The sequence below is a fragment of the Mus caroli genome, unplaced genomic scaffold, assembly GCF_978045245.1.
Source record: "Mus caroli unplaced genomic scaffold, Mus_caroli_1 scaffold_14, whole genome shotgun sequence".
Taxonomy (NCBI): Eukaryota; Metazoa; Chordata; class Mammalia; order Rodentia; family Muridae; genus Mus; species Mus caroli.
Window position 1 is genome coordinate 96,683,818 of NW_028227269.1, and position 14,676 is coordinate 96,698,493.

The 14,676-nt window shown below is 49.6% G+C and overlaps 1 protein-coding gene across 3 annotated transcripts in view; it reads right to left on the reverse strand.

Moving 5' to 3' along the window:
- Positions 1-204: 204 nt before the first annotated feature.
- The window catches only part of Ptpn21 (protein tyrosine phosphatase non-receptor type 21), a 57,791-nt gene continuing 43,319 nt past the window's right edge, over positions 205-14,676 (reverse strand). For all 3 annotated transcript variants that reach the window (XM_021179067.3, XM_029484619.2, XM_085830609.1), the window contains 7 exons: positions 10,176-11,623; positions 5,692-5,829; positions 4,721-4,942; positions 2,080-2,208; positions 1,676-1,910; positions 995-1,155; positions 205-398 (listed from right to left, as the gene is read on the reverse strand). In XM_021179067.3, the coding sequence (XP_021034726.1) occupies positions 270-398; positions 995-1,155; positions 1,676-1,910; positions 2,080-2,208; positions 4,721-4,942; positions 5,692-5,829; positions 10,176-11,623 (2,462 nt within the window). In that variant the 3' untranslated portion in view covers positions 205-269. The remainder of the gene's footprint in view (positions 399-994; positions 1,156-1,675; positions 1,911-2,079; positions 2,209-4,720; positions 4,943-5,691; positions 5,830-10,175; positions 11,624-14,676) is intronic.

Here is a 14,676-nt window from a genome sequence, read left to right on the forward strand (position 1 = left end):
GATAGAAGTCTGTGCCTAAATGATTGCCAGAACTGCCCAGTGCAGCTTCAGTAAGACAGAATCTCCAGACCGTGTGCAAGTGCAGCAAACTGGGCAGATGTGGCCGGGGCAGCAGTGCCTCCTCAGCCTGGGCCGGGTCCCACAGACCTCCTGCCCTACGCGGGACTACTGGGAACAAAGTAGGAGCTGCGCTTTCTTCTTTCCTTCTTTTTTTTTTAAAGCTGTAAACACTTCACATGATTGGGTCCCCGTAAAAAAAGTGTTGGAGCTTAAATGAGCCTGGAGCTTTTCAGGAACTGAATGAGCACTCTGTACACAAAGGTATACTGGCCAAGTGTCTGCACCAGCATCATCCTCTGCTGCCTCAGCATGTCCAGCACTCTGGGGATGTCCAGCACCTGGCGGAGAGAGACAGCGATGAAGAGAACACTCCTAAGGGAAACCAACACCATGAAGGCTGCCGCCCTGCCTCACGGAAATTTGCTGAGGAGACTGTCTACCAGAGAGTCCTCCGTGATGGGCTAAGATCTGATTTGTTTTAGCTACAAATAAAGTGTGTGTGTGGGCTATTTCTCCAGCAGTCCCTAGCTGCAGCACAGTGACTTGCAGATCAGTCACACATAAATCTTATCTCACAAGATTCTAAGATTCAACAAAAACAGTGTGCTAAGTGCTACTAGGATCCATCCCACATTCCCCACACCCACTGCTAGCTGGCCCGAATGCTGGGTGTTACAGGAAAAACAAAGCCCTCAGCTCACAGTGGAAAACACTAGAAAAGACAACTGAACGGTCTTCTATGGCATAGGCCATCTCAGTCTGTTCTGACAGTCGGAGTGGAGAAGCTCTAAGACGAAGCCTTTGACAACAGTTAGCATTGATCATGTGGTTGCCACAGTCCTAGAACGTGTTCAGAAAGCTATGGGGCCGCCATGCCCTACTCCCTCCCAGCACTCACTGCCCCACCAGGAACATGGAGATGAACATAACTCACCTCATTGTGTTCCAGACAGGCAACCATGATCTCTGAGAGAATGACGACCCCAGTTCTTCCCACGCCAGCACTGCAGTGCACCAGCAGCGGAGGGTTGGCGCTTCTGGGCTCACTTGTACTGTTTGTATGACGTCGAACTGACTGGATCTCTTCAAGGTAGGCTGTGAAGAATCAGTGAAATGCACAAGTCCTCAGGGGCAACAGCAGGCAACCCAACAACCACCTCCTTGGTCTCTCCACTGAGAAGGCCACAGATAAGGGCGCCGGGCACATAGATACCAGGGCCAACCCAATGGTGACTGAAGGCAAGTCGGTGCCTCAGCCGAAACTAGTCAGAGGAGACATATTAGTCAGCTGGGGCATTCTATTCAAGGCATCTCTTAAACGTGCCTTCCTGCACTGGCAGGATGGCAGTGTGGGTAATGACACTTGCCAAAATGACAACCTGAGTTTAATCCCCAGGAGCAACATAGTGGAAAGAAATGGGGAACTGCTTCCCCAAGGTGCACTCTGACCTCCACACATATGATGTGGCCCATGGACAAACACACACACACACACACACACACACACACACAGAAAGAGAGAGAAACCTATAAATCCATTTTCTGTTAAGCCTTCTTTCAAACACGTTGTTTTTAAACAAATCCAAAGGAACTGCCTATAAACAAAGACACTTACATAAAAATCCCTTGAGGTCTTCTGGACAGCCGTGTTCAGGCCAGTCTGTGTACTGAAGATGCCAAACGGTTCTCTCCTGCCCTGTGAGAAGGTGCTTCATCTTCAAACCTGTGGTGGCATAGCAGCCCGAGTCCGTGCGGAAGCGCGTTGTGATCTTAAACCTTCCATAGGTGACAGTGTTGTGCCTGGAACCAAGCCGTGGCCAGTACCTAAAGCTCTTCTCCCGGCCTCCCTCCTGTTAAAGACAAGTGCAATGCAGCCGCTGCACAGCCCCAGCCTGGGGCGTGCCTTCTTCACACAAGCCTTGATCAGGCCACAATCTCACTAAAGATTAACTCTGGGTGCTTAACCTTAGCAGCTCTTTGGAGATTTGGAAAAATGAACTGTGAGGAACAGACACTCACCTCTTCTGCTGTCACCATTGCTATAATTGCGACTCCCTGTTCCCACACCATCTGCCAAAAGTCCTGGCAGGTATTTTGTAATGGTCCCTGTGTGGCAATATAATCCCATTCTATTCCGCTGACAGAGACCTAAAATCAGAAAAGGTTAAAAGCTTAGTGTGCGTGCATGGAATATGCGCACACAGCCATTTATGTCTTGGTGGGCACCCTGGAAGCTGATGGGGCTATTCAGCAGAGCAGGGATAGAGTCTGTCCTAAGCTTTCCTTTATTAATACAATTGCAACTGCTGGCATCTTTATTAATGTAGGTACCTTCAGTTCATAGGACATCTGTGTACTTAAAGCCATCTGCTCACCTCTCAAATTCAGTTTTTATCTACAAAATACAATAACTGCCCAGCACACGGGGCTGTGAGGACAGACAGTGTATATGGTGTCTGACACATATGGAGTCCTAGGTAAATAGCTACTCTTGTGATGGTGACACCAACATCACAGTACCCTAGGTCACAAACAATTCACCATGGTGAAATACGCTTGGAAAGGATGAACAAGGAAGGCAAGAAAAAAAACAAAAAAAAAAAACAACCCTAAGCTAATACCAACGCCCACGACAAAAGTAGTGCCTTCAATTCAGAATGGCCTGCAGTTTGAACTGGTCAAGACCACCTTCCAGAAGGCCGGTTCCCACTTGGGGGGCGGGCATTCAATTTATGCCCCCCATGCTAACATAATAAGGAGTTACTGGGTTTACAGTCAAGAAAACTGGGTTAAACTATGTTCTGCCAGAACCTGCTGGCACCCGTTTCTGTCAGAGTGTCCATTAAATGTTAAGGCCTGTGCCGAGCCGGACTCCATACACTTGCCCTCTAAGGCTGCCAGCCCCCAGCACCGACTCTGAGCCCTCTCTCGGGGCTTCCTTTCAGCAGCAGCAGCATGTGATGGGCATAGTTTATCATACAGTTGGTTGAATAAATAGGGGTCCTAGAATTGCTGAGAGATCAAGGAATTGACCCAATCTGCCCAATTCTGAAATTTCATATTCTTTCCATGACTCCTCAAGTGGTAGCTGAATTTCTGAAATACCATCACAAAAAAATCAGTGTCATTCCATTTAACCCATCCAGTCACGGGAGAGAGGAGTTAATCTGAAGACATGGTTTGTTTCTAGAAACACAATGCCCATATAAAAAGCATGGCAGTGTGTGCATTAATTCCTCAAAACTATCAAGCATACTTTAATCTCAGCACCTGGGGTGTAGAAGCAGGCTGCTGACCTATTATTTTGCGGCCACACTTGTCTGTATAGGGAGTTCCAGGCCAGCCAAGGAGATAGAGCAAGACCGTGTCTCAAAAATACTAAAACCAAAACCAAGATAGGTAGATAGGTAGGTAGGTAGGTAAGTAGGTAGGTAGGTAGGTAGGTGGTAGGTAGATAGGTAAGATAGATAACCACTAAGCGGCACATAGTTGCCAAGTCCCCAGAAATCCTTGGAGGTCACGTTGCTATCAAATGACTTGCAAGCTAAAGAAAGTTGGGAAAGAAAAGGCACGATTCTTTCACTATAAGAGTTCTCCTCTCTATATCTGGGTCCTTTCAGCAAAATCGACCCAGATATAGCTGTCTCTTGTGAGACAATGCCGGGGCCTAGCAAACACAGAAGTGGATGCTCACAGTCAGCTATTGGATGGATCACAAGGCCCCCAATGGAGGAGCTAGAGAAAGTACCCAAGGAGGATCTGTAACCCTATAGGTGGAACAACATTATGAACTAACCAGTACCCCAGAGCTCTTGACTCTAGCTGCATATGTATCAAAAGATAGCCTAGTCGGCCATCACTGGAAAGAGAGGCCCATTGGACTTGCAAACTTTATATGCCCCAGTACAGGGGAACGCCAGGGCCAAAAAGTGGGAATGGGTGGGTAGGGGAGTGGGGGGGGGGGGGAGTGTATTGGGGACTTTTTGGATAGCATTGGAAATGTAAATGAGGAAAATACCTAATTAAAAAAAAAAAAAAAAAAAAAAAAGAGTTCTCCTCTCCACAAGAGAGAATCCCAGCTGGCTGGCATGAGCTGAGTGCTCTGTGCTGCTGCCTCCCACTTAGCAACTGTAACATCACCCAGCAGACTAGCATCAGACTGTTCTGGGCTTTTACAGAACACAGTGATACCAGAAGACCAGGAGGAACAAAGAACAGGGGGCATCGCCATAAGCAAACACTTGTGTGAGTGTCCTCCAGAGTCCCAGGGCACAGGGCTGGGATACAGCTTGGCACTCCAGGGTCTGCCAGGCACAAAGACCTGGCTTTGGTCACCAGCGCTGGGAAAAGGGAGGTCATGAGACGCTAACCTTGTACGTCTGTTACATGCAATGCACACGGCTACGGGGCTGGAGAAACTAGTGGCCCAAAATGAGTCTTCAGATTCAAGACAAATGAAATGCTCGGAGTCCAGGCAACAATGTGGGCAGGGAAAAGCTATCACATAGAGAGAGTGGGCGTGGCTGGCTGGAATGACTCAAAACGGGATGTTTGCATAATAGACACCCAGTGTAAATCTTACTGTCCCTACATGTTAGCCGCCCCCCCACCCCCCACCCACGACTGCAGTGCCGCTCATTAGCTGGGATGTTGTTCTCACCTTAATGTGTGACGCGTTGATGTAGCCGGTGTTGTTCTCCTTGGTTGGCACCAACTCGACTCTCGCGTCATCGTAGGGGAGCACATCTTGGAATCGATTTCTCTCCGCGTTTTCAGGGAGCCGGGCTGTCGAGCACTCGCCATCAACCAGCCGCTTCTTAAGGATCCTCTCATATTCGGTGAAGACCATGCCTTGCTCTAACCGCTGCTCCAGAACCTTGCACTATGAAAAAGGGCGCAGGGTCACACACACCACATCTTGCTTTCTTCTTCAAGGGCTAGCGTTTTTAATGCAAAAATTATACATGAAACCAAACCAAAATTTTTATAAGTCACAAAAATTAGAACAAAAGCCACGATGTTGCTGGCAAGATGTAGAATGCAGAAGTCAGTTTGAAGTTGAATGCTGGCCTACGGCAGGCTGCTAACTTGAGGTCCAAACCTGTGGTCGGTTTGGTAATCTGTAAGAAGCTGAGTTCTCCTAGACGAGGAGAATCCAGTCCAGAGTCAGTAAGCGTGTACTCTGACTTCTAACAAGTGCCTGTAAGACACTGGAGGCGGCAGCAGCCCCGAGAGCCACCTGTGGGTGCAGCCATAGGAAGTGAACACCTGTTTAATTTAAAATGAAACCTCACAAAGAATTTTTTAAATTTAGTATATTTAGTTTTAATTTAAAACATGAATTTTCAATAAGATGTCTGCCTTCTTTCCTATGTACCTTATACACATATTCTTACTCTGAGGAAATAAAACAATCAGGACCTTTCAGAGCCTAGAATTACTTATGGCGTCAGAGTCACACGCTCGCTCACTCCAGCTCACTCACTCCAGCTGTGACCCAGATAATGACACTCCCTAACACTCATGTGTAACTCTGACACTGTCTTAGAAAGAACATTCGCCAAAATTGCACGAGGGCCCCTTGGAGTTGCAGCAAGCCCAGCCCCATGTGCCCCCTCCCCCCATACTCACCCTCTCATCATTTGTCGCTCTGGTGGACACTTCTTTTCCTTCATCAGGCAGGGGCAGCCGGGACAGGGAGAGTCCATTGAGGGCTGCCAGCTTGAGGGGACCAATTTTTTTTGCATCTGCTCGAGTCTTTTTCATTCCCTGTAAGAAAATATTTACACACACATAAAATATGTACCCAGACACCTTTCAGGAAAATGTCAAGGGGCCGCAGAGGAAAGCCAGGCAGAGCTTGCCCTGCTCAATCAACCGGAGGAGAGATTCCACTCCTAGCCCGGCTGCCCAAACAGCTTTAGGAAGAAGACATTCCTTTCAAGGCCAGGGCTCTGATAAGGCCTTCAGATAGAAGGCCTTGACTCCAATTGGCTACAAGACTCTGTTGCAATGACAGGTGAGGCTGCAGGCAGGCAGCATTCCTACAGAACTACCCAACCTCGACACATGGCACCAAAACTCAGCGGGAGTCCACCCGAAACAGACCAGGCATCAGTGGGTTGTAATGACCTTTTTCTTATTTTGTTACTGGTCTCACTATGCAGCCTTGGCTGGCCTGGAAAACTATACATACCAGCCTGATCCCAAACTCACTTGGTCTCCGCCTCCTGGGTGCTGGGATAAAATGTACATACCACCATTTTTTTTTTTTTTTTTTTTTTTTTGGTTTTTGGTTTTTCTTGAGTCAGGGTTTCTCTGAGTTACACTGCCTGTACTGAAAGTCACTCTGTAGACCAACTTGGCTGACCTCAAACTCAGTGATGTGCCTGCCTCAGCCTCTGGCCCTAGTGGTGGGATTAAAGGTGTGTGCAGCAGCACCACCACCCAGCGGCCTCTACTATCTTTAAAATAAACAAACAAAAATTTAAATCTTTCTGAAAGAAAATAAAAAGAAGAAAGAATGTAAATTGGTTTCAAATCTTCCATTCTACAGCCTTGAAGAACCATGTGACCCGGGCCGCTCAAAGCAACCACTTTTCTAAACCAAGAAATATAAACACAGCTGAGATCTCTATCAGAGAGCCAGAGTGGAAGGGACACAACAGAGGAACGCTGTCCTCCTATGAAAGCAGGGTGCCCGCAGGGGCCAGCTTTCCCAAAATTCTCCAGCCTCATGACTCTCCCCTCTGTGGCAGGCAAACCTGAGGACCAGTCTCCGCAGACATTCTGTAGAGTTACAAAGAGTCCCAGTATTCAAACAAATCGCTCTATTAGCCTGAAAATGCCTTGACACCCAGGATCAAAAGCACAGAGAGAAAAAAGGCATTTTGGTGAGGGAGAACATGCTGTACAATTTCTGTAACTGGAGAACATGTCTGCATCCCTGCGGATATAAGCAGCGGCTAGAAGGATCTCCCCTGGCGGATATAAGCAGAGGCTAGAAGTACCTCCTCTGATGTTCTCCACCTTACTCCTTGAGACAAGGTCTTTCTCAGTGGATCCAGTCTGACTACACAGAAATCTATTGGGATCCACCTATCTCCACACACAATGCACCCACAACCATGGCTAGCTATCACATGGGTACTAGGGATTTGATTACACAGCAAGCAGTCTTACCCAGTGAGCCATCTCTCCAGCCCCTAGGCTATTTTTTTAACTTCACAGTTCATGTGGCTTATGAGCTTCCCACGGAATGCAGTTCAGACTTAGAATGGACAGAACCCTGGGTTAAAACCCAGTGTGAAATTACCTAACATCGCCCAGGTAAGTCACCTTTACCTAAACAGAAAAGTAGAAAGGGAGAAAGCAGAAAGGGCACAGCATAGTTTGCAAAAATGAGTAGCGTGCTGTACGGTTTAACAACCGACTGCCAAGAGGAAAGGTCCTGTCTTCAGTGACACTCGTCACAGCCACTTCCCAACTGCCCCAGGGAGTCATCTGTCTCACAAGATTCCCAAAACCTCTCAGGTGCTGCTGCTGGCCAGTATTAGCTGGCTCTGGTGATTCTCCGTCTAAAATCTAAACACCCCACACCATCAAGTCAGATGAGGGTGTTTCAAGACTAGCTGGGATCATCCCTTAGCAGGCCTGTGGGTTTCAATGCAAAATCTGCAGGGCTTCTTAGGTGAGAACCACATTGCATAAAGGATGCATCGAGGCCAATCTGTATGCAGACGCTGGAGCACCCAAACCAGTCTGCCTCGGAGATAGCCATCTCGTCCCTGGGGGTGGAGCCCATGGGTGGGGGGATTGGTTCCCTCCTAGTCTGCTCCTCTGCTTCACTTGGCCTGGCTTTAGAGTTCTTGTGTGCTGCACAGTGGCATGATCATATAATGCCACCATGAAGGGGGCAAAGGCTTTAGCAGAGGGGTGAACCTGTGGCGCAGCATCAGTCATGAGTTAGTACTGACTAAGCACTTTCCATGTTTTAAAGGTTTATTTTAGTCCCAGAGGTCACCTCCTTTACAAAGGAGAGGCTAAAGAGTCTGCCTCTTTGATAAAGGATTGGGGCTCTGGAGGTGGAAGAGCAGAGCGGAGGTATGACCATGAAGGGTCCTGTCCACTGGTGACCTATAATGCACAGAAGGCCTAGACTCAGGCCCAGGCTGTTCACTGTAAGGGCCTGTATGTTTCCTCTTGACCACAGTCTCCTCGGATATCCTCGAACAGGTAAAATCCCTGTGCAAAAAGGAAGGGGCCAAAAGATGGTCCAATTAAACAACTTTAGTAAAAAGTCTTAAAAACTGAAAGAGAAAATTTGTATTTTAAGAGAAGCAACTTGTTAAAGCCCCCACTCTAAGCTGAGCCTGCCAGACTCCATTCAAAACCTGCTAGATTTCTCTCACCCTGAGTCATCGAATTCGATGACCAGCTGCAGAGGGTAATGGGAGGCTGTGTTACCTCAGAGAGCTCACAGGACAATGGGAGGCTGTGTTACCTCAGAGAGCTCACAGGAGCTGGAGGGGGTTGGAAAATCAGAGGGACTATGCACAGCGCAAGTGTCACTGGGAGTACTTGTGGTCTACATAGAAACAGTGAGCAATTCTCTCTGCACTGTTGTGGAAGGCCCTGCTCCCGCTGTTTGGGGACTCAGGTAGTGACTGTGGAAATCCCCGTACTGCCTCCCGCCTAATACTGCTCGGCTTGCACTCTCCACCATGCTCCTCCTGAGCACTGGCCTTTGTACACTCAGGGAAAAAAACAAACCTAAACTTAAAATGTATCCTTTAGCTAATCAAGATGCCCTTAAGTCTGTGTCCTTTCTTAAGCTTCTCTTGTGGGCACTGACCTTTATTTAGTAAGCACTATGAAACCGTGAGTCAGGCCTACCAGGAGGCTGCCTCTCTCTGAGGCCCTCATACACTAGTCCAGAAGTACACCTGTGAGGGCTCCTCAGGCTTTGGGTCCATCCTAACAGGAGATGGAGGAGGAGAACCTTGGCTGCCAGGATACGGAGGTCAAATGAATGCACACATCACTTTGACTTGGTCCCAATGCAGAACATGGTACAAGGAAGTGAAGGCCATACAGAGCTGCATGCCTGAGCAATGCAACCTGGTGACTATGAGCGGACACACTTACAAACAGATCCACAAAAGCTTAGTCAAAGGCTGAGAACTCAACAAAGATTCAGTGCAGAGTAGCCAGGTTTCAGAGGGAAACCACTACTCACTAAAATCTTACATAGAACACACCCAGACATTGAATACTGAGAAGAAAGTGATATAGGTAAGATGAAAATTCCAGGTCAGTCACTCACTAGTTGTATAACCTTGGAAACGCTACTTAATATTTCCGAGTCAGCGTCTTTATCTGCGAAATAGGCTCTAACAATGGGCTCATTGTAACTGAAATCTTTGCATGTGGTAAATGTTCTGAAAGGCAGCTACAGAAAGCAGCACTGGCCTCCTGCATTTTGTTTGCAACGCGTAGGCAGTGCTTCCCTGTGCTCATTACACTGAGTAGGAGAGCCACCGTGTCCACAGGGCTCCTCCTGAACACCCAGTTCACTCACTCATCCCTTTAAAGAGATGTACTTCCTGGGTGCAGAGTCAGCACAGCCCACAGTGGCCATGGCTGAGATAGTCAAGCTGGACCTGGTCTCAAACCTTAACAACTACATAAGGACAGAGTCCCAAATGCCGCTCTGAGACATCACTTGAAAAATCTGAACAGATGCAGTTCTGGGTTGCCTTGTCACCCCGTGGTATTTTAATGGGTGGCTAGCAAAGCAATCTTGGCTGGGGTACTGAACCGTTCCCCTCTTTCTCAACACACTACTAAGATGGCTCAGGGACTCCTCCCACCCCCTTCCATAGGCCTTCTCTCTGCATCCAACCTACCTCTAGCAAAACCATGACCACCCCATCAGTTCACAGTTTCCACATAAACTCGTACATGCCCCAAATAAGGCAGAACTCAGAGCTAGGGCAGGGACTGACAGTTAAGGGAAAGGGTAAAACCCGAGAGCCACTGGTACACAGGGAAGGAGACAGAGGGAAGATCGAGGACTGGAAGTCTGAGGCACCTCTACTCCCAAGGACGCTTACCCCTAGTGGCGGAAGTCCTTCCACAGTGCTCTTTTTCCCAGAGAGGAGGTCTGACACTGGCCTTTTCTTGACAGAGTCCCTCCTAGCTCGGTATCTCCCTGAGGTCGTGAGGTCTGACTCGGACATGGAGGGGGTCAGCAGTCCATCTCTTCGGGGCCGATGGGTCTCCACAACCAGGTGGACAGGGCTGATGTCCTTCGCCCTCTTCTCAGGCTCTGTGACATGGGGCTTGGGCTCAAAAATATGCAGAGGCCCAGTGATCGGAGTCACTGAAGCACAGGGGTAGTTTAGTTGTTGTTGTTCCTGAGAGAAAGCGGCCGTAAGGCGGGGCTCAGACACAACTGAGATGGCCTGTTCTCTGCTGCTGTCCTCTTCCAAGTCCTCGTCCTCCTCACTGCTATGAATCAGCATGGTGGCATCAGAAAGGGACTTCTTATGGCTGTATCTGCCACCCTCCTGCTCTTCAGTCCCCTCCTGCTTCATTTTGTCAGAGAAGACGCTGGACTGGGAGCCTGCTGAGAAGGTCCGGGGTGCCACATCTGCTGCTGAGGCCGACATCGTCCTCTCCTTGAGCCTCAGGCCTTCGAATCCATGTGTGAGCCCTGCGATTTCAATACTGTTCCTCTTCTGTAGGTGGGCATGGCGCGCTGCTGTGAGGGGCTCGCTGACCTCCTGCAGAGAGTGAGCCACGGGCAAGCTGTCCTCCTGGAAGGTCTGCACTGAGTGATGGACGCGCCTGGTGATGAGATCCGGATTGCTGCTGCTGATGTAGAGGTGGCGGGACAGGTCTGGGGTGCTGTTGGCAGGTCTTGGGTAAGGATACGGCGGGGGTGGCCGGTAAACCTGGGTTCTCATAATGTTTGGGGCTGGGTAGTCCTGGGCCTGCAGCTGCACATTTGTCAGCTCAGGCACACTCACGGCGCCCACCACAGGCCGCCTCTCGGCAGGGTAGGGATACGGAGACTGGCTGTGGAAACTGTAGTTCAGGTTAAAGGGGTAGTGGGCTGACTGGGGAGAGGTGAGGTGTGGGTGCTCCCGAATCTCGGGCTGGCTGTAGACCAAGGCGTCGGGCCGGCTGTACGCGTAGGAACTGCCGATGTTGAGGTTCCTCAGCGAATGGCTGTGCCGGTCTGCGTGCACCATGCCTCTGTTGAGCTGCTTCATCACGGTCTCATAGTCAGGGGTCGGGCGGTAAGACGGGGGAATGAGCGCACTGTGCCGGTGGGACGGGATGTAGTCGGGTCTCATGACATCACTGCCAGTGATACTCGGGTTGGAGGACATGGGGGAGGGCTGCAGGTAGGGCTGAGGTGTGTTTAAGGAATTCGTACTGTGTGCACTGTAGACGCTGCCGTTGCGGATGCGACCACTGAGGTCAATCTGAGTTCTGTCCAGGCTTGTCTGGGAGTGACAGTAGAATCCATTCTTGTTGGGCACAAAGATGTTGTCTGAGGAGGAAAAAGGTTTTAAAAGATTCTGAAAATGTATTAAGTTGGACCCATCATTCCAGCCAAATTCTGAGACAGGCCCTGAGAGAGCTTGTAAATGTTCTTGCTAAAGTGACACATCTTCAGTCACACTGTTACCCCGGGGAGTTTCAGCTTCCTCACCTACAGGATGGGGTAGGTCTGTCTGTCTGCTTAAAGTGAGTCCAACATTGATACAGGCACTCTGGAGCATTGTGGAACTCAGGGAAGAGGTACTTGTTGACAGCAGGGAGCCAGTTGGGTGGGGGTACAACCCTGAGATGCTAAGCTAGAGAAAATAGCAAGTCTCTGTAAACACTTCCTAAACTGGAAGTTTAGGTTGTTTGCATACGGTCTTCCTCAATGAAAATTATTCCACCATAAAAGGGCACCATGGGGTACAGCAGGTACAAAGCTTTCCTGCCCAACACAGGGGTCACTGGTAGTCAGAACCAAAGGTTACCGCCAAAGGCCAGGAAGCCAAGAAGAATAAGGCTAAGATAACGACAGCTGCCCCACCAAGCCTCCAGTTGAGCAAGACATGGATCCAGGGCTCCTCACTCTCCAGCACCAGTATACCTGTCTGGACTAGAGGAGGCTGTCTTTCTGACACTCAACCTACAGCTCACCTGAACTGCTTTCTGAGTACTATTTCCAAAGCTAAATACAAAGTCAGCCGTCAAAGCCCTTGGAAATGCTGTGTGCTGCTGAAGCTCCGTGACTACCCACTGGGCACGTTTTGTTCTGCTACACAAAGCTCTCCAGAGCCTCTTCATTCCTCCTGCCCCACCCACTGCTTCTCTGTCTGCAGAGCTCTCAGCCATTGCTAGATCTCTCCCCACCCACTGCTTCTCTGTCTGCAGAGCTCTCAGCCATTGCTAGATCTCTAGGTGCCTTTCTGGTCACAGATCCCTCACCCATGTTGCCTAGACCAGTGTGAAACTGACGGCGCTATCTCTAAGAGCACACAGGACTGTACCTCTTTATCCCTTAGTGCTGAGCACATATGTGAGTGTCTCACAGGAAGGAGAAAGTGAGCAGAGGTGTTTTTGGTTTTTTTTTTTTTTTTGGTTTTTCAAGACAGGGTTTCTCTGTGTAGCCCTGGCTGTCTTGGAACTCACTCTGTAGACCAGGCTGGCCTCGAACTCAGAAATCCGCCTGCCTCTGCCTCCCGAGTGCTGGGATTAAAGGCGTGCGCCGCCACGCCCGGCTTGAGTGAGCAGAGTTAAGAGGCACTTTCAGAGGACTTCCTCCTCCCATCTCGCAGTGCCCTGGCCACCCGAGTGGGTCCTCCACAATGGCAAAGGCTCCTCCAGTCTGAGCCCCCGATCAGGCTAACATGGAATGGAGCCCCACCTGACAGCACACAGCAGACAAGGACTGTGATCAAGAAGTAAATCCACTGAGAGTTTAGCACAGCAGAATCTGCCTGTTCTGACTGCACAGCAGCGGCCTGTGGACTGCAGGGTGGCTGGGGTAAGGGTGTGTGGGTAGCAGATCGGAGGGGCAAAGACAGGCTCTGCTCAAATAGAACAAGCTAGAGAGTAGAAAGCAGTGGGAAGCGGGATGAGGAGGAAGGGTAAGGGAGTGTAGACACAGGCGAGGGATGGTGGAGCACATCACAGATTCAGCTGGGATCTTTGTGTCTGGTGAGTTGAGGAGTGTGAAGACAGAAGCTACAGCTCATGGGACGGAGCTGCTAGTGGGAGGTCTGAAAGAAAAAGACCTATGTTGGAGCAGGAGCGGGGGACGTGGAGAAAGGGATATGGAGAACACAGTGTATGATGTCACAGGTTACGGCTGGCTAGCTGACTGGCCGAAATTACATGCAGCTTGGAATCCACATAACCAAGAAAGTGAGTGACTTCATCACAATAAAGGGCCCTGGAAACAGACTTCCTCTAAGCAATGAGTTCAAATATAATACTCAATTTCCAGCAAGCCCTGATAGCTGATACCAGTTCTTAAATGCCTGTTTATCGTTAGCTAGAGAGCCTCCATGCAGGGTTCCCACATCTGGCCATGGCAAATGGGGAATGGGTAGAACACAGGAATGACGACAGGGTGGGGAGGGGAAACTGAGTCACCATTATAGAAACTCTATGAGAAGGAGCTGCTGGGGAAGCCCCATCAGGAAAGAAAAAGGCACAGGACAGGAAGATGATTTATGGAAACCCCTGAGAGGGAGTGAGAGGGAACCAAGGGCCAGAGCACAGAGATATCAGTCTCAGACACAGTGTAGGACAAACTGGAAGATAAAGTAATCCAAACCATAGCTGGAAGAGAAAGGTGAGAGGAAAATGGCAGGACCCTCATAGACTAAGGTAGGAGAATGAGGATCATGGAGACGGGAGGCAGAAGCCTTGTCCCCATGGTTGGAGAGGCTACCATGCACGTACAGATGGCCACGTGCAGAGGAGAGGGCAGCAGTGAGACAGCCCCAGGGGACACTGAAATCCACACCAGAGCTCTGCTCCCCTATTGCCTTCCTTGCTGTGGGGACATCCTCAACTGGCAGAGAAAGCCACAACAACAAGTGCAGCCAACACCACCAGTTCTTTGTGCCCCTTCAGGTCCCAGCCCCCACATGATGGGCAATGGTCCCCACTTCTAAACAGCCCCCTCTCCTTCTGTGCCACAGCACTCACCAGCCAGAGCAGCAGACCAAGCGAGTCTCAGACCTGCCTGGAACTGATGAAATCCAGCCATCCTGCTAGATCCAGAAAGCTCTTCAAGTGCCCACAACATGACACATGGCATGCTAATACATGCTCTCTTAGCAAGGTCACTGTGATCACGTCCTGAGCCTTGTTTGTACAATTAGATCCCAAGCTCTGTATAAAGAACTGCTGTCTGTATCTACCTCTCTGGTCCTCAGTACAGTTAGATACAGTTTACAAACAAACTACACAGGTGGCCAGGGTTCAGCATGATGGCGTTGCTGGGCACACAACTGCAGTAGCAGGGACTTAAAGCACGACAGTAGGACATCTCAGGGGGGGATAAACAAAAACCGGGTCTGAATATCTTTTGTG